At 59.0% G+C, this 20,907-nt stretch overlaps 1 protein-coding gene across 1 annotated transcript; it reads left to right on the plus strand.

The window, feature by feature from the left end:
* Window positions 1-5,644: 5,644 nt before the first annotated feature.
* GAL3ST2 (galactose-3-O-sulfotransferase 2) lies at window positions 5,645-20,120 on the plus strand. The gene is made up of 4 exons (XM_032857737.1): window positions 5,645-5,723; window positions 16,407-16,490; window positions 17,645-17,909; window positions 18,520-20,120. The coding sequence occupies exons 1-4, from the start codon at window positions 5,695-5,697 to the stop codon at window positions 19,336-19,338; spliced, it is 1,197 nt and encodes a 398-aa protein (XP_032713628.1). The 5' UTR covers window positions 5,645-5,694; the 3' UTR covers window positions 19,339-20,120.
* Window positions 20,121-20,907: the final 787 nt, after the last annotated feature.

A 20,907-nucleotide genomic window follows, 5' to 3' on the forward strand; every position in this document is an offset into this window, starting at 1 on the left:
CGAGAGTCATGACGCAGCAGATTTACTGTCGAGAATGGAAACAACATGAGGTATTAAAAGGCTTAAGATCTTAGGTGTTTTCTGCTAGAGTCAAGGTAGGGCTTTGAGAAGGCAGTACAGTGACTGGGGGTCACAGGCAGCAGGTGGCAGGAAGAGCCTCCATCTCCCCAGAGGATGAGCTGGTCCTCCAAACGTCAGAGTGTGAAGTGGGGCCACTTGGGCTCGCCCTGTGGAATGCACCTACATGCACATCCACACGTACACACGGGCCATGTGCAGACGTGGTGCACACATACAGTACACACGTGCACATGAGGTACACACAGGCCGGTGCAGATGTGGCACATGTGTGTACACGCAATAGACGCACACGTATGGGACTCACTGGCGGGTACTGTGCTGTCTTGTCTGAACGGCGCCTCAGACCCGTGAAGCGCCGGCTGCCTGCCTTCATGCCTGCGGAGAACAGGCTTTCCAGCGGCCGTGGGCCATTGTGAGTCCTAGTGGGGCATCCGTCCAACTGCATTGAGTCCTGCACCATCCTGCAGCTCACGGCTGCGTGGCCACACCAGACATTATGTGAAGAGATAGGAAGCCGGGCTATCAGGAATGTCGACTACCCAAAGCTGGTCTTCAGACTCTAACCTGGCCCCTCCTGGACCAGTTCTGGGCAGGTAGGGCTTCTGCGAGGATTATCTCCCAGTGCGCTGGGAGGAGTTGAGGGCTGTTATTGTGTCTGGATTAGGAAAAGCTTATGAGTTTCACCTTCAAACCTCTAAGCTGCTGTAACACGAGAAGTGGTTACAAAACAGAGGGGCCAGCGGCCCTCACCGCTCCTGGCCCGTGCCCGCCAGGCCCTGGGTTGGAGGGGCACAGGGTGTGGTGAGGAGGAAGCCCCAGCCAGGGACCTGAGCTGCCGCCTGAGGGATGGCGGGAGTAGGCCCAGTGGTCTCAGCCCAGGGAACACAGGGGAGCCAGGACACTGCCCACCCCTCACCCTGGGATGTGGCTGGGGCTGGGCTGCCCTCCTTGGGCCTGGGCCGCCCTCCTTGGGTCTGAGGGGAGCAGAGTCTGTGGGAGAGCTGACTTCCTGTTAGGTTGGGGCTGTGGTGTCTGATGATGGAGGACCCTGAGGGCTCAGACGAAGAGTTTGGGGGTCATGTGGCTCTGCAGGGCCCTGAGGGTGTCCATCAGGGTGCTGCCCTGGGGAGGGGAAGAGGTGACAAGCTGTAGGACACAGTGCCCCCTGACCAGTGACTGTGCTTATGCTGGCCATAGTCCCAGGCCTGACCCTCATGGGGACCGGGGTCCACTCAGTGGGCTCCCTCACCCTATTCTTCCCTAGTATACCACCTGCCATCCTAGACTTGAGGCCCATTGGACCTCGGGGGTTGGGGAAAGCAGGCTGGGTCTTGTCCTGCCAAAGGATCAGACTTCAAAGGCCAGGTGGGTGGTGGGGACATGACCTGTCCACTGGGGTGCTGAGGAGGAGTGTGCAGGCTGGACCCCGCCCCCAGCAGTCTTAGATTCATAGTGGTCCCTGGGCAAGCCTCCCATGGGTGTTGGCATATCTTGCCCCCTGCCCTGTGGGGACACCCAGAGTCACTGTGAGGTTTCTGGAAAAGCTCCTATGCAGGGGTGTGTGAGGAGAGAGCTTTCTGGGTAGGTCTGGCTCCTGGCTCTCCTCCCTGCTGGCTCTGGTCCATGGGTACAAAGCTAGGTGCTCCATGGGATGGTGGCCCAGTCAGATGCCATCCTTTCACCTCTGGGCAGAGTGTGCAGGGCCCAGACTGCTTTTGGGCCCAGTGGCCATGGGCCCCTGGACAGCAAGGGAGATGAGTGGCAGGTGGGTCCAAGGAGGTGTGGAGGCACGGGGCTGGGACCTGTCTGATCTGGCTGCCTGAGTTTTCACTCGTCTTTAGCCCCAGAGGTAGAGACATGGCAGGGGCAGTGACTCTTCCCCGGGGCATGGTCACACTCCTGTTTACGGATGTGGTTCAAAGCCAGGGCCCCGGAGGCCTGCTCTGTGGACACTGGCAGGCAATTGGTCTGCTGTCAGAGGTCCTGGCCCTCCCTCCCCTGAGCCCTGGGCCAGCAAGAAGGGCGTGCCTCCATGTCTGTCCATCCCCGGCAGGACTGGACTGCATGTCCAGCACGGAGACAGGAGTCCGAGCAGGCCCATGCTGCTGGAGGCACCCTGCCCATGCCAGATGGCCCTTCCTGTGAGGCAGGCCAGGGCAGCGTGGACAGGGATCCTGTAGTTGGGCAGCATGGAAGTGCCCGTTGGGCCCTCCAGCTGTGGCTCTGCCAGCAGGGGCACTGTACCTGCTCCCAGTGTCCCCTGGAATCCTCCTGCTGGGTGTAAGCTAGACCCCAGCGGACCCTGCTCTCCTGGGGGCTCGGCCCACGGCCTGGGCACCACGATGGTTCTTTCCCTCCGTCCCTGGGGCTGGGCTGCTAAGGCCCCATGTCACATTGCTTTGTCCTGTTCTGCTCCCCCAGCCCCAATCCGAGCTGGGGGTACAGTGGATAGCCCACTCTTCCCGCCTGGGGCCAGGGGAGAGGGACCCCAACTGCTGAAACATGCCCCTGGGCCCCAGTGTCTGTAAATGCAGGGATCAGAGAGGTGACTCCCAGCTGATGACAGTCTAGGTTTGGGCAGCAGGTGGAAAGGCAACATCCCCCTTAAATGTGGAGCAGGGAGGGGGGGATGCAGAGGCTCTTGGTGTGTCCAGGTGGAGTCGGCTGCCACCTGCCATTGGGATCATGACTTTAGGCTGCAGGCATGGGTGAGTGGGGAAGGGAGGCCGTGGGTGTCTCTGGGCGCCCACATCCATGCTGCCCCCGGGCCTCCCCTGAACAGCCTGTTGTGGGGTGACGTGGGGCTCTCCATCCCAGGCCCTTGTCAGAGTGGACACTGGGGCTCATGGGTGCATCACAGGTGAGGAGCAGCAGGACCCCTTCTGAGACTGGCCAGCCCTGCCCTGTCCTGCCTATGCGGTTGCCTGGCCACAGGGAAACATCCATCCCACGTGGGGGGCCTGTATGGAGGCTGGACTAGAAGCACACTGTCCTCTCACTGAGCCCACTGCCTTGACAGGGGCATTCCAGGGTGCCACCAGGGCCCCTTGTCTGCCCCATCTGCTAGGCCTTGAAAGGTGAAAGAAAGGGTCATCTAGCCAGGTCTCCCAAGTTCAGAGCCTCGTGATGACACTGCGGGGTGGTCTCATGTCCCAGCACCCCGCAGCGTGTCCTGCCCATCCCGTGTCCCCAGGGTAGCTCCCATGGATGTCTCCTCTCCTGGAGCCCCTGCCTGCTCCACCCCATGGTCCATCCTTGCCCTGTCCTCCCTGAGCTCAGCTGCACCACCCTTCATTCTCTCCCCTCACTTTGGCCTCCCAGCCCTTGGCCAAGGCCTGGTTCCACAGGCCCCCCTGGGGCTCATGGCTCTGGACACCTGGTGCCTCCAGCTGCATCACCCTGGACCCTGAGCCCTGCCCATTACTGTCTGGGGCTAGCACAGGGACAGGCTTTCCGGCAGCTCTGTGGTTTTTCGGGTCGCTCAGGATGGAGCCGGATGCTGGCTCTGTGAGGGGCAGCCAGTGTCCACCCAGGGCGCTGGTGGACAGTCAGGGTTACAGGAATAGTATGTCAGGGGGAAGGGAATTGTTTCCAGCAACAACAAAATTAGAGGCCCAGGCAGGTAGGGAGGTGGGGTGTCCCTGCTGGAGAGTCCTGGCCCTGTGCCCACCTGGGGACTCCTTTCCATCTCGAAGTGGACAGACAGATGAGTGCCCTGTCAGCCAGAAGCGTGCTTTCTTGGATGGGGGCAGGAACCTGCTGAGGTGGATGAAGAACCTTTTGAAGCTGGAGTGACAGCCGTTTGCCCTGGTCTATTGGCCCCACCACAGCCCTTCCTGGGCAGCCAGATAGGCACCTGCATCCTGACCCCAAGGAAACAGAGGAGACCCTGTGCTGTAGGAAGGACCGGGCTTCTCTGGACTGGGCTCCCCGGTGTGGGGGTAGACAAGGGACACTGTGGCCAGGACTGCACGGGGAACTCAGGAACAGAGGGGAGGAGGGCCCGCAGTATGTCTAGGGCCTGGGCCAGGCCCCTCCTTCTGCGATCACCCTCCTCCCTAGGGCCACAGGAGGCTCACGGGCACCTGGTCTACATCCAGTGACATCTCTCACCTGGGTTGGGACTGGGGGTGTTGCACAGGATGTCCCATGGATCACTGCCACCTCTAGGAAGGGCCCCCTATGGGGAGGGGCTCCTCACTCCCCGGCGTGGCTCCACACCCTTCCCCTTGACCTTGGGCTTGGTCATGTGGTTTTTCATGTTGTGAGGTGTAGGGACTGGGCTGCAGTGGGGGCGTGAGGTGTGCTCTTGGCTTCCCTGTGACCCTCCTGGAAAGAGAGCTGTCTGGGCAGCTGCTCAGATCCAGAACAAAGGTCCAACCTTTGGTGGCCTGGAGGGCAGAGCCCCAGTTCCTTCAGACTCATGAGCAGGGGGGTGGGCATTTGCCCTGACTCCACAGAGATCCCTCCTGGAGCCCCATGGAGGGTGGCAGCAGACCTCATCCTACCCCCACCCCATTCAATGGAGGGTTGTCCTGAGGGTGCAGACTCCCTGCCCTCCGAGCTGGACCGAGGAGTCCTGTGTGACACTGTGTGCATGGCGGCAAGATGCTCCTGCCGGCTGACCCGGGGGTTGGAGGCCCAGCAGCAGAGGACGCGGGAGCAGCCTAACCTGGCCTCCGTCCACGGCACCCCTCTCCTCCTCGAAGCCCCTGGCCCACCCGCCTTTTCAACATAATCAATGTGCCAGGCACCAGCCAGCAGGGAGGATGGTGTGGGGACTCAGCCGGCCCCGGAGGGGGGGATGGGCGGTGGGAAGGTGGCCCACGGGCCCGGCCGGGTGGTGATGTCCTGCTGCCCGCTGGCTGGCTGGGCTTATGAAGCTGCAGGTGCCTGGTGGCCAGTGTGGCGAGGGGTGTCCACCGAGCCTGCCTCCTTGGCTCTTCCGGGGTTTCTGTCCTCTGATGGATGTAGCACTACGGGACAGCTGCAGACGCTTCCCCCCACCCCTGTCTGTCCTTCATCTTCAGACCTGTTTACTTCTTTCCTGAACTGAACTCTCATGCAGTAACTCTCTACTCCTATTTCTATCTCACGTTGCAGTGTCCTTGTTCTAAAGTTCTTTTCCATTCTAAGACGTACAAAATAGTTGGAATTCCCCTAGCATAAAGCGAGCTGTGAAGCAGGAGAGGAGAACCTGTCTGAATTTGATCTTGTGTTTCCCTTATTCATCCTCCAAGGGATCAGCTGAACCTCCGTCTTCACCTCCCACCTCGCCCTGAGCTCTGGGTCCAGAGGTCCTGGAAGCTGCCCATGCCCCCATCCCCCCTTTGGTGGATGGAGCCTGGGGAGTAGGGCGCAGCCTGGGGGGTGAGCCCAGAGAGGAGACTCTCCACCCCCACCGCTCCCCAGGAAAGTCCAGATCTTCCTGAGAGCGGAGGCTGAAGCTGTCCACAGGGTGGAGGGTGTGGCCTCGCTTGCACCTGAGCCACGGGCCAGCTCCCGGGGAGGGAAGTTCACGGTTTGCCCCTTGCCTGTGCCCCGGGGCGGAGAGCCGGCTCCATCTGCCAGCCCGTCAGCTGCCCCCTGCCGTCACCGCAGGCCCCAGACAGCATGCCGCCCCTGCGGGGGGGCACACACAGGTAAGCTGGGGGGTGTTGGCAGCACAGACACAAAACATGTCTTGAATTCCTGGGTGGTCTGAGGACCTGGCAGAAGTTATTCTGTGTCTTTTTAAAAGGAAGTCATTAGATTTGGGGCTTTTTTTCTCTTATGATGCCCCAGACTCACCAGCTGGGGCTTCATTTCGGACTGTGAGTGACGCCTCCTGGGTCCTGGGGCTCTGAGGGGATACGGGGCTCAAGCTCAGGGGACGACAGTTCCGTGTCTGGGCTTGAGGCCTGGGCAGGCGGCGGCTAGGAGTCTGGGACCTCCAGGCCTTCAGTCCCCGGGCCACGGCCAGGCCCCTATGTTTGCAGCATGGGTTTTCCCAGCTTCGGGGGCGTCCCTGCCTGAGCTTCTGACCCTTCCGGCCAGTTCCCCGCATGTGTGTTAGGGTCCTCGCTGGGGGCTCCAGGGACTTAGAGCGAGTCCCCTCTAGGGTGTGGGTGCCCAGCCCTGCTGGCTCTGAGTCATAAGCGCTGTTTTCTCTTACATAGAAGGAGTTGGATTTTTCGATGCAGTTTAGGTGTGGAGGGGAGGTGGGTGTGCCTGGAAATGCTTTGCATTTTCCTTTTCTATCTCATCCCACATGCTCTGGGGAGAAGCCAGTGCCTCTGGGTGCCTCCCTGTGGGCCCTGGGCTTGAGCACAACCAGCATCTCTGAAGACATGACTTCCATCTGCTGGTGAGGACAGGGGGTCCCCCAGGAGCTGGCCGAGGGGGGAGGGTACAGGTGTCCCTCTTCCGTGGAGGTGTATGGGGCCACTGTGCTTGTAAGGGGGAGATGTAAAGGTTTGGCAAGGATTGCTCGGCTAGCTAGAGGCCAAGCCCCGGCCCCACTGGTGCCCAGGCCTCTGGTTACACGGAAGGGGAGGGAATCCCAGGGTGAGACCCAGGAAGCAGGCTGCCTGGTGGGGCAGCAGGATGGTGTGTCTTAGGCCTACCGAAGGTGACTCTGCTGACACAGGGTTGGGGCCACAGCTGCTCCGTGTGTCCCAGGCTCCCCGGTTTGGCTTGAAGCCCCAGGAGGAAGGGGCGCCCTGGGTCACTGTGGCCACATTCATTTACTAGTCCCACACCCGGAGGCATGGACTGTCCAGAACTTCTTGTTTATTTTCCTTGAATTATACAAATGTTTGGAGGCTCTTCCCATGCAGGCCAGTGTGCTTGGCTGGTTGACAGGTGGGCTGAGCCATGGCCCTGAGGAAAGGGGGACATTCCCAGATGGGCCTGGCCAGGTGGGTACTCAGAGGCTCTGGGCACAGGGAGCAGATGGCCCTGGGCAGACATGGCCACGCAGGTATCCAGTGGCCCTGGGTGGTGTGAGGAGCTGCCTGGAGCAGAGACAAGACCTCCCCCTCTCAGCGAGTTCCGGGATTGTGATGTACGAAGGCACAAACCGTCCTCAGCTGCCCCAAGGTTTGGGACAAGCCCAGATGTGGGTGGCACCCCCAGCAGAATCCTGTTGCTGTCGGGGACCCCAGCCCTAGGTGGTGGAGTCTCTGGATGGCAGAACGGAAACCCCAAAGTTCTGAGTTCTGGCCCTGAATGTGTCATGGGGGGCCTCTTGAAAACCTGTGTGTCTGGGGACCAGGGAGCCCCTGGAGTGCTGAGCCCTGAGGAGTCCTGCCCATGGGGCCAGTGTGTCCCCGTGTGTGACCCCATGTGTGACCTGTGTGTGTGTGCTCCAGGTGGCCTTTCTCTTCTGGAAGTACTGCAGCCCCCTTGGGGGGCTGTCTCTGGGGGCGTTTTTGGGGAGCAGAAGCTGCAAGATTTTTATGGGTCTCCCAGAAACCTCCCAGCATCACGTTGGTATGTTCTGTTGGTCAAAGCACGGCCATCATTCCTGACTCAGGTGTGGGGCCATGGGCTTCAACAGTCTGGGAGGGAGGGAGGCAGCGGGAGGTGGGTGGAGGGACAGGCATCTGTGGCTGTGTCTCTGCTCTTCACGTCCAGCAGACAGTAACGATGTGGCCTTCTTTTCTTTCTCTAGAAGGAGCCCCTGGGTGGAGGGTGACCCACATTCCCTTCTGTTCTTTGTGAAATGTTGAGTTTGGATGTCTGACACCCCATCCCTGTTCCTTTTTGATTTGGCTTTTGTATGGATGGCTCTGTGCTCCCGACTCCCTGGCCTGTGGCCTCCATCCACCTGGCACTGACAGAGTCTTCAGCCCTGGGAGCTGTCCCCAGCCTCGGGGAGACCTTGGGCAGCTCGGCGCTGGCCTCACACTGATCCGTCTGGTTGGGGGGGCACTGGAGGCCAACTCCTCACTGCTGGTTCTCAGGCTGCTGAGCTGGGGAGGGGTCCTGCAGGGCCTGGTCTCCTGATGGGGCAGCATTTCAGGCCAAGTGTTTGGCCATGGGGAGGGAGCCCTGAGGAACGGTCAGTCCTGTCCTCGGTCCCCACTAATTCCAGGCTCCCACTGCACCTGCTCCCCTTGGCTTGTCCTTGTGCTCTGCAGTGCGTTGGGGCTCGATGAGGACCATGTGAAGAATGAATGGTGGAGGGGGGGGGGCTTTATCTGACAACTCTGGACCCTATACACGAGCTCTGAGTTAGGGCCCAGGTGCGCTGAGGGAGAATGTGTTCTAAGAAAGCCCATGCTTGTGTCTGGAGGCCCAGAGGACAGACAGAGGGCTTTGTAACAACCATTGTGTGTGGGGGTGCAGAGGGGACAGTCCACTCTGCTTTCCTCAGGCTGTGGGGCCACCGAGAGGGACGAGAGACAGGGTGGCCGGGCAGGTGGTTGTGGATTTTGTGGGGCTGACTTGTCAGCTCTGAGATAAGGCTCAGTATTGTTTGCCTAGATTTTGGCTAAAACTGGCCACTGTATGACCAGCAGACATTGGGTTCTGTGTCTGTCTACAGTCCCCCTGAGGCGGATGTCTGTCTGTCTTTCAGGAGCTGGTCAGATAGATTGACGTGTGTGAGAGAGATCCTGGATATAAAAATCCCATTTCCATAAAACCCTTGTGAGTCTCCCGCATAGTAAACAAGCTCAGTGAAACCAGAAGTTCCTGGAGCTGGAGTGGGGATGTCTTAACCCTGTTTGTGACCCGTGACTTTAGCTCTTTGACTGGTTCTTACCCAGACACGGGAGAACTCTCCCGAGTGACCTGAGGGCAGACCCACCTGGAGTGCTCACCTGGGGCTCAGGGGCTCCCCGCCCCTGGCCATCAGCTACTCATCTGGGGCTCAGGGGCCTGGGGGCCTTGAGCTCTCCCTGTGCCCCACCAGGACCGGACCAGGGCCGCGTCTGGTGGACAGCCTTGGCTCTCAGGCCTCTGCAGCAGGAGTTCTGTTTTCATGGTCTGGAACGCTGTGGCCCCTTCGGCAAGGCCTGACTGAGAGCCTGCTGGCCCCCTGATCACTGCTGGGAAGCAGCCTCGCAAGCATTCCTGAGGCGGGCGGCAGGCGCACGGCCTGGACGTGGGGCCTGGAGCCCCCTCCCCAGTGATTCCAGATGCAGGAGGTCTGAGACCCTTTGGAAGGTGTTCACTGAGCATGCAGGCTGACCGCCAAAGGAAAGGCAGCTTGGCAGACACCCTTGGAAGCAATGTCACGTGGTAATCATTTCCAGCTGTATTTATTTATTCCCACAATTGTTAGCTTTCAGTTTTTTTGGCAGCTGAGCTCTTTAAGAATATTTTTTAATTTATTTTTTATCATTTTAGACAGTTTTATTGATGCAATTCACGTACCAGACAATGTCCCCATTTAAAACTGTCCGTGCACTGGGCTCTCATGCTGACCACGCGTCTGTGGGACGCTCTGTGTGCAGGGCACATACAGGCCACAGAGGGGCTCGGTCCCTGTCGAGCTGCTTGGCAGAACATACTGCCCACCTGCGGGCCCGGCTGTGGCCCTGACGCCTGGCTACGTGGCCCCCCGGCGGCTCCAAAACCCAGGACCCTGCGGACCCTGTGGGTGTTGGACCAGAGGGCTTTTGGTGAAAGAGGAGCCTCTCTTTAGAAACCAACGGATTTCTCTGAGCACCATTTGTTTTCATCGTACAGCTGGAAGAACGGAGACAAATTCCTGTTGCCTCAAGACCAGAGGGGCGATTGTAAATGTCGATGCAGGAACCTGTAACAGATGAGCAGCATGTGCCAGAGTTTTCCTAGTCTGTGCTTCAGGGGCCAGGAGACGCGTGGTGTTGGCAGAGGGAGTTGTCCGCGGCGGGATAGTGCGGTGTCTTGAGGGAGCTGGCGGGGCTGCAGACCAGCTGGCGCTGGAACGGTCCTGTCCGGGCTGTGAACCTCTGTGGCCTCCTTGGCACTTAGGTTCCCAGGGCAGGGAGAGGGGAAGGGCTCAGCGGAAATGGCTGGACTAGTGCAAGAGCCCGTGACTGTGTGACCCCGTGACCGGGGCGTGGCCTTCCGAAGGACAGTCCTGTGGGTTTCGGGAATGCTTGTCCCTTCTCACTGGCTGTAGGTACCTGGGCCCCCTGAGAATCATGCACGTCCTGCTGGGGCCCTGCTCCCGTCTGGCGGTGGGCTCTCCTTCTGCCTTTGTGGACAAGGGATGGAAGATGCCAAGACACGGCTTCGCTTTGGTTTCGTGTGAGCACTGTGGGTGGAGAGATGAGTAAGGATGGGAGACCCCAGTTCTGCCATCTCCTGTGACTTGGAGACCACACTGCTGTGCGGGAAAGGGGACGAGACGCTGTAAGAAGTTTCCTTCAAAGAGCTGTGGGCTTGGGGTTTTAGCTGAAACTGGAGCTGGACACGCCCACGTGAGCTCATGAGAGATTCTGTCTCCTTCGGCCGACAGGGCCCTGAAACTACCACCTTCTCTGAGCCGCCCCCAGAGGACAGTCCCTGAAGACCATTCCTGCCAGTAGGACACCAGGCTTCTTAGAGATGCGGCTGGCTCCAGGCCTGGGCTGGGAGGAGCCCAAGACAAGCCCAGATGGCAGGGATGCCAAGTCAGGGCCACCATAACTCTGGAACAAGACCGTGATACATGGTAAATAGGTGGCGTGACCGGAAGTGACACCATACTGTGAAACAGGTGGTTTCCTCCTCTAGTGGCAAGGGCCCAGAAATGGAAGCTGGAGAAATCTCTTTTCCAGTGGCTACGAGAGCCAGCAAGCCAGAATACGTGCTTCAGGAGCCTGTGGAGACGTGGAGACAGCCAAACCGGGTGCAGAGCTCCCAGGTCGGCCATCGACTGAGGAGGGCACAGTGCTTCCCATGGGATGGCAACATTGTAGCAAAGTCCCCATCTCCTCGTCACCAGCACCCCCTCATCTCCCTTCCTGGGCTTCTGAGGTGCCCTGATTTCCACCCTCTCCACCACGGCTCTGCTCTGACCCGACCTGCCCCTCTCCCTGGGACATGTCGTGGCTGTGGACCATGGCCATGTCCTCCACCTGGAGTCCTGGCACTGTTCCACGTGGAAGGATGCTGATGCGTGTCTCCTTCCGTCCCCAGCTGGCTGCAGTGAAGGCTGCCCAGACGGGGAGAGTGCGGGCCGTGGGGGGACACAGCTCTGGGCCACAGGCCTCCTTGCTGCTGCCTGGTGGGGGCCTCAGGCCAGGCACGTGGCTTCTCTCCGCCCAGTGGCCGACAGCCACCGGTGGGAACTCCACGGCATAGAGCAGGTGGGGTGCTGAGGTCAGGGAGCCGTGGTAACTACGGGATCAATCCCAGGATGCAATCTCCCTGGGCAAGTGTGCTGTGCATTTTAACTGAGGAGTCCCAAGAGGTGGTACCGATCAAGACACCAGTGACAGTGAGGGACAGCCTTGGGCTCTCGTTGAAACGTGGCCCATGTGGCATGGATTCTGACTGATGGAGTGAGGTGGAAATCCAACATAATCCTTTTCTGGAGTTGGCCAGCTGAGCTCACGCCATCTGCTGTGCCTGCCTCTGCTCCGTGCCCAGAAAGCCACCTCACTCCCCACATCCCCCTGGCTCTTTCCATCCTGCACAAACCCCAAAGAGCTCCAGAGAGTGATTTTCTGGGCCTTGTGGTATAGACTGGGCACTCCTGCTCATTATCTCTTAGAATTTCCTTGGCTGTTACTATATGATTTCCTTCCATTGAACTTTAAAACTGACTTTCTAGTTAAAGATTCTCCTTTGGGAATTATGTTAACCTCCCAGAGTGTTTTGTATTTTATTTTATTTATTTTTTAAAGTAGGCTTCACACCCCGAGAGTAAGAGTCACATGCTCTATCAACTGAGCCAGCCAGACACCCCACTTTTTTTATTATTAAACTTAAAGAGCCCCCCCCTTTTTTTTCTAAAAGATTGTGTTTATTTGAGAGAGCACAGAGGAGGGCCAGAGGGAGAAGCAGACTCCCAACCAAGCAGGGAGCCCAATGTGGGGGCTAGATCCCAGGACCAGGGACTATAACCTGAGCCGAAATCAGATGCTTAACTGACTGGGCCACGCAGGTGCCCCTAAACTTTGAGAGTTTTCTGCAGAAATTGGTCATCTCCTTTCCCCCAGGATGGAGGGGTGCTGGCCACAGCTGTGCAGGGGTGAGCCCTCCTTGCTTCGGACTCACGGCCAGAGGGCTGTGACCGGGCCAGCCATCCCCTCCTCTCCACTTCCCTGGTTGGCATGTGGACACACCTTTCGCCACTGAGCAGTCAGCCCATACCAATCCACCTTCGTGTCATGGGAAGGCTGAGGGGTATCCTACTAGGCCCAAGTCTGGTCTTCCTGCTGCTCCACTGTTGCCCTGATGGAGGTGCCCAGCTCTTGTCCGGTTCTTCTAAGCCAGCTTCTCAGTCCTACTTCCCCTTGGTTGGAATGCTATCCCCATCTGGTTGTCGTACTCCTATGCACCCTGTAAAGCCCTCTGTAAAAACCCCTGTCCAAGCAGGAAGCTCCTCCCTGTGTCCTGTCCAGATGCTAAGCTCTGGAGTCCAGGTGTGGGATCCAATCCTCTCATGACCTGCAACTTGACCTCCTAAAGGCCAAGTGTCCCATGGCAGAGCCCCCTCAGCCCCACTTCCTCTGCTCAGAGGCCTTAGTACCAGTTGGTCCTCTGTGTGGCTGGAGCCCATGAGACAGTCTACCCTTGCCAGGTACAGCCTGTTGGGGAGACTCAGGCCCTGGACTAGGCTCCTGGAGAGACCCCTCTGTCCTTTTCCCTCTTCAAATACAGGGAAGTCTGGAACTCACCCTCTGACTGCAGATCCCGTCCAAGGAGAGGCTAGATACCTACTCCGTGGTATCTGTGTCCTTGGGAAGCAGGTGGGGGGGGGACAGTGTTCTGGAGAAGGCTGTGAAAACTTGGAACCAACTGGGAAGGACAGCTATGGAACCTTCCTGGGTGTGTCTGCAGACAGGGACCTGGCAGCCGCCTGTCCTGGAGGCAGCAGTCGGGCTGGGTGGCTTCAAGCGGGTCCCCCTCTCAGAGCTCAGAATCCAAGCCCTGTGTCATCAATGGTGAAGTCGGGTCTCTGTAGGTGCTTCCTCTCTCCAAGAAGTCAGGACGCAGAAGGAATCTAGTCAACAGTCCACTAAACCATATAGGTCACTTGTCGGATGGCCAGGCCATGTGCAGGGCATGGCAGGGGTCATGGGCTCCGAAAAGGCTGCAGCCCCTCCAGGTGGCATTCTGACCCCAGCAGAAGAGACCCCTGCCTCTCCCCACCTGAGCTCACGTCTGCACGAGGGCAAGGCTCTGGTGAGCTGGGTGGGGCGATGCTGTCTACTGTGGAGTGAGGAGGTCCACGTGGTTCTCTCAAGCAGCCATGTTGCAGGTCGGCTTGCTGGAAATCACGGCTGAAGATATCTCGATGCAGATGGACGTTTTCAGTGCTGATGGGCTGGAATCAGTAACAGGCAGCAATGTAATGGACACTTATCTATCACATACCGGGAAAATAACAGGAGACACGGACCGCCCGCGGAGACGTGGACTGCCCAAGGCCCCGAAGACGGGGTTTTCCCAGTGGGCTGCTGTGTGCCTGTGGTGGGCTGCAGCCATGCCCAGTGCTGTCGGGCTCATGAATCCTGTCTGAAGAGCCTGGCATCTGGAAGGTGCCAGGCATCCCAGTGTTGGGACGAACAGAGGCCTGACTACTGGGAAGCCCTGGGCTGTGAGGGGCCCCAGCTGCTGGCCTGGCCATGTGGGTCCCAGGACACCAGCCAGGCCACATCTGGGGCAGCCACTTGTATTTCTTTCATAGACATGTTTGCCTTCGTGAGCAGGCCCAGCTTGGGCCCTGGCTGCCCCCCAGCATTCCCATAGATTTATAGAAATGAAGCTATATAGACACTCACCACCTTCTCCCTGGCCCCCCACCACACAGTTGTAAACACTTGGCAAATGCTTTCTGAGCTCCCCCTTGTAGCTGGAGGTGACCATGTGAACGAATTTTGGCCAACAAGATGGAAGTGGAGGCTCTCTAGGAGCTTCTAGATGGCTTTTTGGCTCTTTATCATGGCTGGTCCTGTCCCTTCTTCCTTCTCCTTTCTTGCTGATGTGATGTCTGGAGCTTGGTAGCCATCTTGTGACCATGAGGCAACAAACCTGGAAAAAGAGACATGTCAACATCCTCAGTGTGGTGGGGCTGAGTCTGCCAGAACCAGCAGCCTCCCCTCTCCAGACTTCTAGATTGATGAGGAAAATCCACCACTGTTTTCTGATTCTTGGGACCAAGTAGCTAAGTGATGTGGCATTTTTATGCCGACGTGAAAATGTGTGCCACAGCAATTCCTTGAGGTCTGACTCCTTTTCCAACCACTGACTGGTAGCTCCACTTATGGGTCTCAGGACATTTTGTTCCAAAAGATTTGCTCCCACATCTTTCAAACTTGTCCCAAATTTCTAAGTCTGCAGCAGGAGGAGAGAATGCGTGCTTGGCTTCATTTATTCACTCAGCAAATGTGACTTATATATGCTGTTTCTCTTCCAGGGACTGAGGGGGCTTACTCATTCATGGGCACTACAGACTATACTCAGACAGAAACATACATGACCCCTCCAGGTAGCAGTGAGGCTGGGGGGAGAAACAGCGAGGGTGGTGAGAGCTCCTGCAGGAGGGTTGGGGCGGTCACTGGGGAAGGTGAGGATGGAGCAGAGACCAGTGGAGCTGGGGGTGAGGCATGCAGCAGCTAAATCCTCGGTATGCACAAAGGCCCTGAGGCCAGATGTGTGAGGACTAGAGGAAGGGGGTGGCTGGAGAGAGGAGCAACCTGGAGAGTTGGCCTGGAGAGTTATTTTTATGTATTTATTTATTTAATTTATTTCAAGATTTTTAAAGATTATTTAATTTTTATTATTGTTTTTAAGATTTTATTTATTTGACAGAGAGAGACAGTAAGAGCAGGAACACAAGCAGGGGGAGTGGGAGAGGGAAAACATGCTTCCTGCCAAGCAGGGAGCCCGATGTGGGGCTCAATCCCAGGACCCTAGGATCATGACCTGAGCCAAAGGCAGACGCTTAATGACTGAGCCACCCAGGCATCCCTGAGAGTCGGCTTTTTTAAACTAAGGGTGTGGGTTTGAGAACACTGGGCTTTTGGATGCAAGGATTGTTTGGGCTGCTGAGGGAGAGTGGGCTGCCCATGGGAGGGCAGGGACACGTGGACTTGGAGCAACAGGCTGCCATGGGCTCGGGAGCCGTGCAGGAGGGGAGCGGCTGTGGCTCAAGGCTGAAGGTGGGACAGATAGGCACTTCATGGGGCCACAAAGCCAGAGCAGGTGGAGGGAACCGCTGACCACCAAGGGGAAGGGGTATGGCAGGCATATCAGGAGCTGCAGTCTGGACCCTGGTGACTCTGATGCCTTTGGACATCCCAGTGGGGAGCTGGGGCTCGCTCAGTCTGGGGGTGTGAATTTGGGGTGGCCTATACACCAGTAATACACATAGAGGAGACCAGCTGCTGCTTCCTGTCCCTCCCAGGCCTCGCCCCCTGTGTACCCAGGTGGCCTCAGGGTGGGGAGGGGCAGGGGGACCCCTTATGGCAAGTTCGCTTGCCGTCCAGTGCTTCCTCGGTGCCCTGCCCTAGTGGGAACACCTAGCAGGGGTGGGGTGGGGTGGGGTGGGGTGGGAGGGTGCTGCTGCAGCTCCTTTGTTCTGGGGATGGCAGGACAAAGGGGTGTCCCCACCTAACTCTATGGGGCTCCCCTTGCCCCAGTCCTGTCTCTTCCCTGATCTGGTTGCAGCATCTCCCCTTGGTGACAGGGACTGGGAGGGACCCATGCCTCCAGCACACCTGCTAAGCACCTGGTATGCAGGCAGACCCTCCAAAGGGCCTCTCTTTCTCTCATGGGGCCCCTCCCCTCCCCCAGGGGTAGAATTACAGGATGTCCCACCTCTCAGCCCCTCCCCTGATGTGTCCTGGGGGTGCTTGAGCTCATGAGTCTCTGTCAGGCCACAGTCTCCCAGGGGACCCTGCTCAGGGCCCATCAGCTGGCCCCTCTCCATCCTCTGCCCCCAGCTTCTCCTGGCTTTGGAGCCACTGTGGAGCTGCTGCCAGTGCAGCTGGGGGCCCGGGAGGTGGGTAGAGTCTGATGATTCAGGCCCTTCCTGGGTCTCAGCTCCACCACGCCAGGGCCCCCCGGGGATGGGTGCGGGTATATTCTCCATAGGAATGGATACACAGTGATGGGGGGTTGGATGGAGGGGCAGAGATTGTGCTGGCCCCTCCCTGCCCCTGACTGAAGGCTGAAGGTCTTCCTTTGCCCCACAGGTGCTTCCAGGCTGTCCTCCTCCTGGCTCTGACCATGCTCCTGCTGGCCGGCATCCTGCACATGGACGTGGGGCTGCTCATACCGTGAGTTTTGCGTGGGGTGCCCGCCCCCGGGGCAGGGCCTGTGACCCCAGCCTGCCCACCTCCGGGTCACACTCTGCATTGGCTAGTGATCATGCAGTTCGTGCCTCCCCACGGGGCCTCAGCTTTCTCCTGTCTATGAGAGGAGGGGTGGGCCCTTCGCTTTAGGGATCCACAGCCTTCTGGAGCCCTCCAGGGTCTCCTGCGGGGAGCAATCTGCCCAGGCCTCTGGGCAAGGCACCTCTGGGCAAGGCTCAGGGAGGGCGGGAGTGAGCCAGGGGTGGGCATGTCTTGGGTGGAGCTGCTGTGTGCAGAGGGTGACAAGGTACTAGGAGGCAGGGCTAGGGTCCAGGGTGGGCCTGGGAAGGTCAGGTCCCCTGCTCCCCTGCCTGCTTGGGGTTCATCCTCTGTGAGGCCCAGGGTCTGCAGGGATGTTCACGCAGGCCCTGTGCTTCTGCCTGGCCGCTGAGAGGTGTGGCTCCAGGCCGCCTCTCCCCACCTCCCCACCTCTCTGGTTGGATCTCCCCAGGGGGCACCAAAGCTCCTTGGGTCTCTCCCTTGGTCCTCCCATTGTCCCCAGGGCTGGCACATGCCTGTGTATCCTGTCCCTCACTATCAAGGGTTATTCTTACTGGGGCAGGAGGGGTGCCTGTCGCTGCAGGCTGGAGGCACAGCGGGCTGGGTGCCATCACGGGACAATGAGAGTGGGCACCGGTATCCCCTTCAGCCCTGCAGTCAGCCTGGCCAGTCCCTGTGTCACATGTCAGCCAAGAAACTCTGGGTGTGGGGTCCAGGCCATGGGGCCAGCGCCATGCTGGATGCCCTGGGGACCAGACAGGAACTTGGGGGCCAGAGAGGGGGTGCCAGGGCCCCAGGGGCCCAACCTGTGGTATGTGGGGGGACAGAGGATGTGGCCACTTAGGGAGCAGTCAGGCCTGTGCCGGTGGGTCCTCCGGGATTGTAGGGTTGGGGGTCTCTTGGTGAGTGGAAGGAAGCACAGTTGGAGGCGCAGGGTCTGGGTGTCATTGGCAGGGCAAGTGTGGGGCAGGGGATCTTGGACTGGGGAGAGGTTGGTGATGGAAGATGGTTTGGGGGTTGCGCTGGGTGGGGGGTCCACGGACCCTCCCTGGTTGACAGTGGCCATGCTCTCCTCCCAGTCTGCTCCGGAGCCAGGCCGAGGGGCCACCCATCGTCAATGTCATGTTCCTCAAGACGCACAAGACGGCCAGCAGCACTGTGCTCAACATCCTCTTCCGCTTTGCTGAGACGCACAACTTGTCCGTGGCCCTGCCCGCCGGCTCCAGCTTCCATCTGGGCTACCCCTGGCTCTTCCTGGCACGCTACGTGGAGGGCTCAGAGCCCCAAGGCCTGCAGCAGCGTTTCAACATCATGGGCAACCACCTGAGGTTCAACCTGCCTGAGGTGTGGGGTGTGGGTAGGAGGGGTGGAAGTGGAAGGACCGGCCAGGACCGGTCCCAGGCTCCCTGTGGGGTTGTGCCTTTGAGTATGACCCTGGGGGTTGGTTGTGCCCAAGACACCAAAGGGACAAAGGCTGTGGATGTGTGTACCTGCAGACCTTGCCAGAGCCTCACCTGGGGGCAGGGGTGGCTAGCCACGCACCCTGCTCCTCTCCCCCACAGACAGTTGGCTGTCATTGCTCTTGGAATCAGGTGCCCTCAAGGCCTGCCGCCCTCTCCACCTACCTCTCTGGACTCCTGCTTTTGCTTCCCAAACCCCTCTACTTCTTCCTACTCAGGACCTTTGCCCAGGGGCCATTTTTGAGGGGACACTCTTCACATCTCCTCCTCTGGGTCATTTGCATCTCAGTGTAGAGGTCACTTCCTTGGTGGGGTTTCCCCCTGACTGGCCTTCCAAAGGCGCAGGGGGACCAGGGGCAGGAGGCGCTAGGGAAGGGCGGGGCCCACTTCAGATGCTTCAGGATCCTTCCTGTGCTGTGGGAGGGGACATCTGCCTGCTGGGCTGCTGCAGGGATCCTGAGAGTAACAGCCCTTCCTGCTGGGCCTCCACACAGGTGCAGAAAGTCATGCCCAACGATACTTTCTACTTTTCCATCATCAGAAACCCCGTCTTCCAGCTGGAGTCCGCCTTCACCTACTACAAAGACTACGTCCCTGCGTTCAGGGATCCGGAGAGCCTGGATGCCTTCCTGGCCTCCCCGTGGACCTACTACAATCAGAGTGTGGGCCTGCTCAACGCCTTTGCCAGGAATAACATGTGGTTCGACCTGGGCTTCGACAACGACGCGCGCGCCGACGACCAGGGCTACGTGCGCGCGCGCCTGGCGGACGTGGAACGGCAATTCCAGCTGGTGCTCATCGCGGAGCACTTCGACGAGTCCATGGTGCTGCTGCGGCGTGCGCTGCGCTGGCGGCTGGACGACGTGGTGGCCTTCCGGCTCAACTCGCGGAGCGCGCGCAGCGTGGCCCCCCTTACGGCCGCGGGCAGGGCGCGCGCACAGCGCTGGTGCGCCCTGGACTGGCAGCTCTACCAGCACTTCAACCGCAGCTTCTGGGCCCGCGCGCATGCCGAGCTGGGCCCGCGGCGGCTGCGCTCTGAGGTGGCGCGGCTGCGGGCTCGGCGGCGGGAGCTCAGGGAGCGGTGTCTGCAGGACGGCGCAGCCAAGAACCAGTCGCAGATTGCCGACCCCCAGCTGCGCCCCTTCCAGTCGGGCCAGGCGGACATCCTGGGCTACAACCTCAGGCAGGGCCTGGATGAGCAGACACAGCGGATGTGTGAGAGGATGGTCACTCCCGAGCTTCAGTATATGGCCCGCTTGTATGCCCTGCAGTTCCCGGAAAAGCAACCCAAACGCCTCCCCTTCCTGGAGTAGGGGGGCGGCGCCAGGGACAGGGCACGAGTCCCAGCCCTTCTCCTGTCATCCCTGGGAGACCAGGGTACCGACTGGTGAGGAGGGGGACTCCTGCGGCAGCTGTGCGTCGGGGTGAAGACCCCACTAAAAGCACCCACTCAGGATCCATCCTCTTGGAGGCGCCACTGCCGTGAGGGTCCCACTTTGGGACCTGAGGGTTTGAATCTGGTTAACAGGTAGAAAAATCTTACAAGGTAGGAAAGTGAGTGACACTAAATTACAAGTTGACATACTGCCCCTCGAAAGGACACACGTGGGCACATCGACCATCACAGGAACTCGAGTGCAGGGGGTCAGGAGAAGCTTGGGCAGCAGGTCTGGGAGTCCCTGAAGGAGCCCGGTGGCTCCCCAAATCTGCTGGCTGTGGGACAGGGGGCTGGTCACAGAGAGGGTTGTGCGACGCCCACAGGGAGCCCTGGGAAGCTGACACAAGGCAGCAAGGATCTGGAATGTTCAGCTTCCCATCTGTGGCTGGATGAGGCATCTTTGCAAGTAAAGAATGGCTTTAGGTTGAGAAAAGTTGAAACTGTTTATGAAACAAATGGTTTAGCCAGAGCTAAAGGTGAGGATTAGGGCCCTAGCCCCCTGTCCGGATGGCCCCCTTGGAATGTGGGGTGTCTGACCTGCTGGAGGAGCTCCTGCGGCTTATAGCACACTCTGTTGTCCTGGAGGGCACCTTGGATGCAGTCCCAGAGGAGGGTGGTCGCATGGCTGACGGCATTCGGACAGCCTCCTCGGAGGGCAGCATCGAGGCACCCGTTTGTCAATTGTCGGGAGGGACGGAGGGCCCCCTGTCTCGAAGGATGTGATCCCAGGTGCCTGGGGGCCCAGAGGTTAGAGTGGGGTGCACACCACTGCTGTAGACCCCGCGTCCTGAGGAAAGTGGGGGGTCTGGGGCACTCATGGAACAGAGCTGCTCTTACATGTGACGCCTAGAGCTCAGCTGTCCCATCTGCCTGGCACCCGGTCCATCTTCCTTCCTCATAAGGTTCTCAGGCCTGACGACCCCAGGAGCTTGGCCGGGGCACCTGAGGAGGGGCTCCGTATATGGGCATGGCCGCCCTTCTCGGGGATCTACCTGTCAAGGAACCTGCCAGCAATCAGAAGATACAGCTCCCTGGGACACCAGTTTCATGGAGGGAAATTTAAAAAGAATGAATTTTCAGTGAGATTAGAGGACATATTGCCGAGATTTTGAAAGGCAAAGAGGATATTGGAAACTGAAAACATGACTTTCAAAGCAGCACACGGAGACAGAAAAGAACAGAACGGGCAGGGCAGGGTCAGGGGCGGCGGGGACACCATCCTGAGGATCGTCATCCTCCACCCAGAGGAGATCGTGGAGGGCTGTCCTGAGGGACAGCGGAGAAAGCAATCAGATGCAGAAGAGCCATTAGGCGGATAATGGAGAGCCTGAAGGAGGGTCAGGGTTATCAGTAAGAAGCTACAGCCAAAGAAAGAAATGAAAATATGATCCTGGTTGGAAGGAAGTATCCAGGCAAATGTGGTGCCCTGAGCATCAGGCACCGC

This window comes from Lontra canadensis, unplaced genomic scaffold, assembly GCF_010015895.1.
Source record: "Lontra canadensis isolate GAN:19392208 unplaced genomic scaffold, GSC_riverotter_1.0 scaffold13, whole genome shotgun sequence".
NCBI lineage: Eukaryota > Metazoa > Chordata > Mammalia > Carnivora > Mustelidae > Lontra > Lontra canadensis.

Excerpts from the sequence above, each read along its gene's own strand:
- GAL3ST2 (XM_032857737.1), top strand. The coding sequence starts at position 5,695 with ATGCCGCCCCTGCGGGGGGGCACACACAG. Across the intron at positions 16,491-17,644 it reads GACGTGGGGCTGCTCATACC|TCTGCTCCGGAGCCAGGCCG; the intron begins GTGAGTTTTGCG and ends CTCTCCTCCCAG. Across the intron at positions 17,910-18,519 it reads TGAGGTTCAACCTGCCTGAG|GTGCAGAAAGTCATGCCCAA; the intron begins GTGTGGGGTGTG and ends GCCTCCACACAG.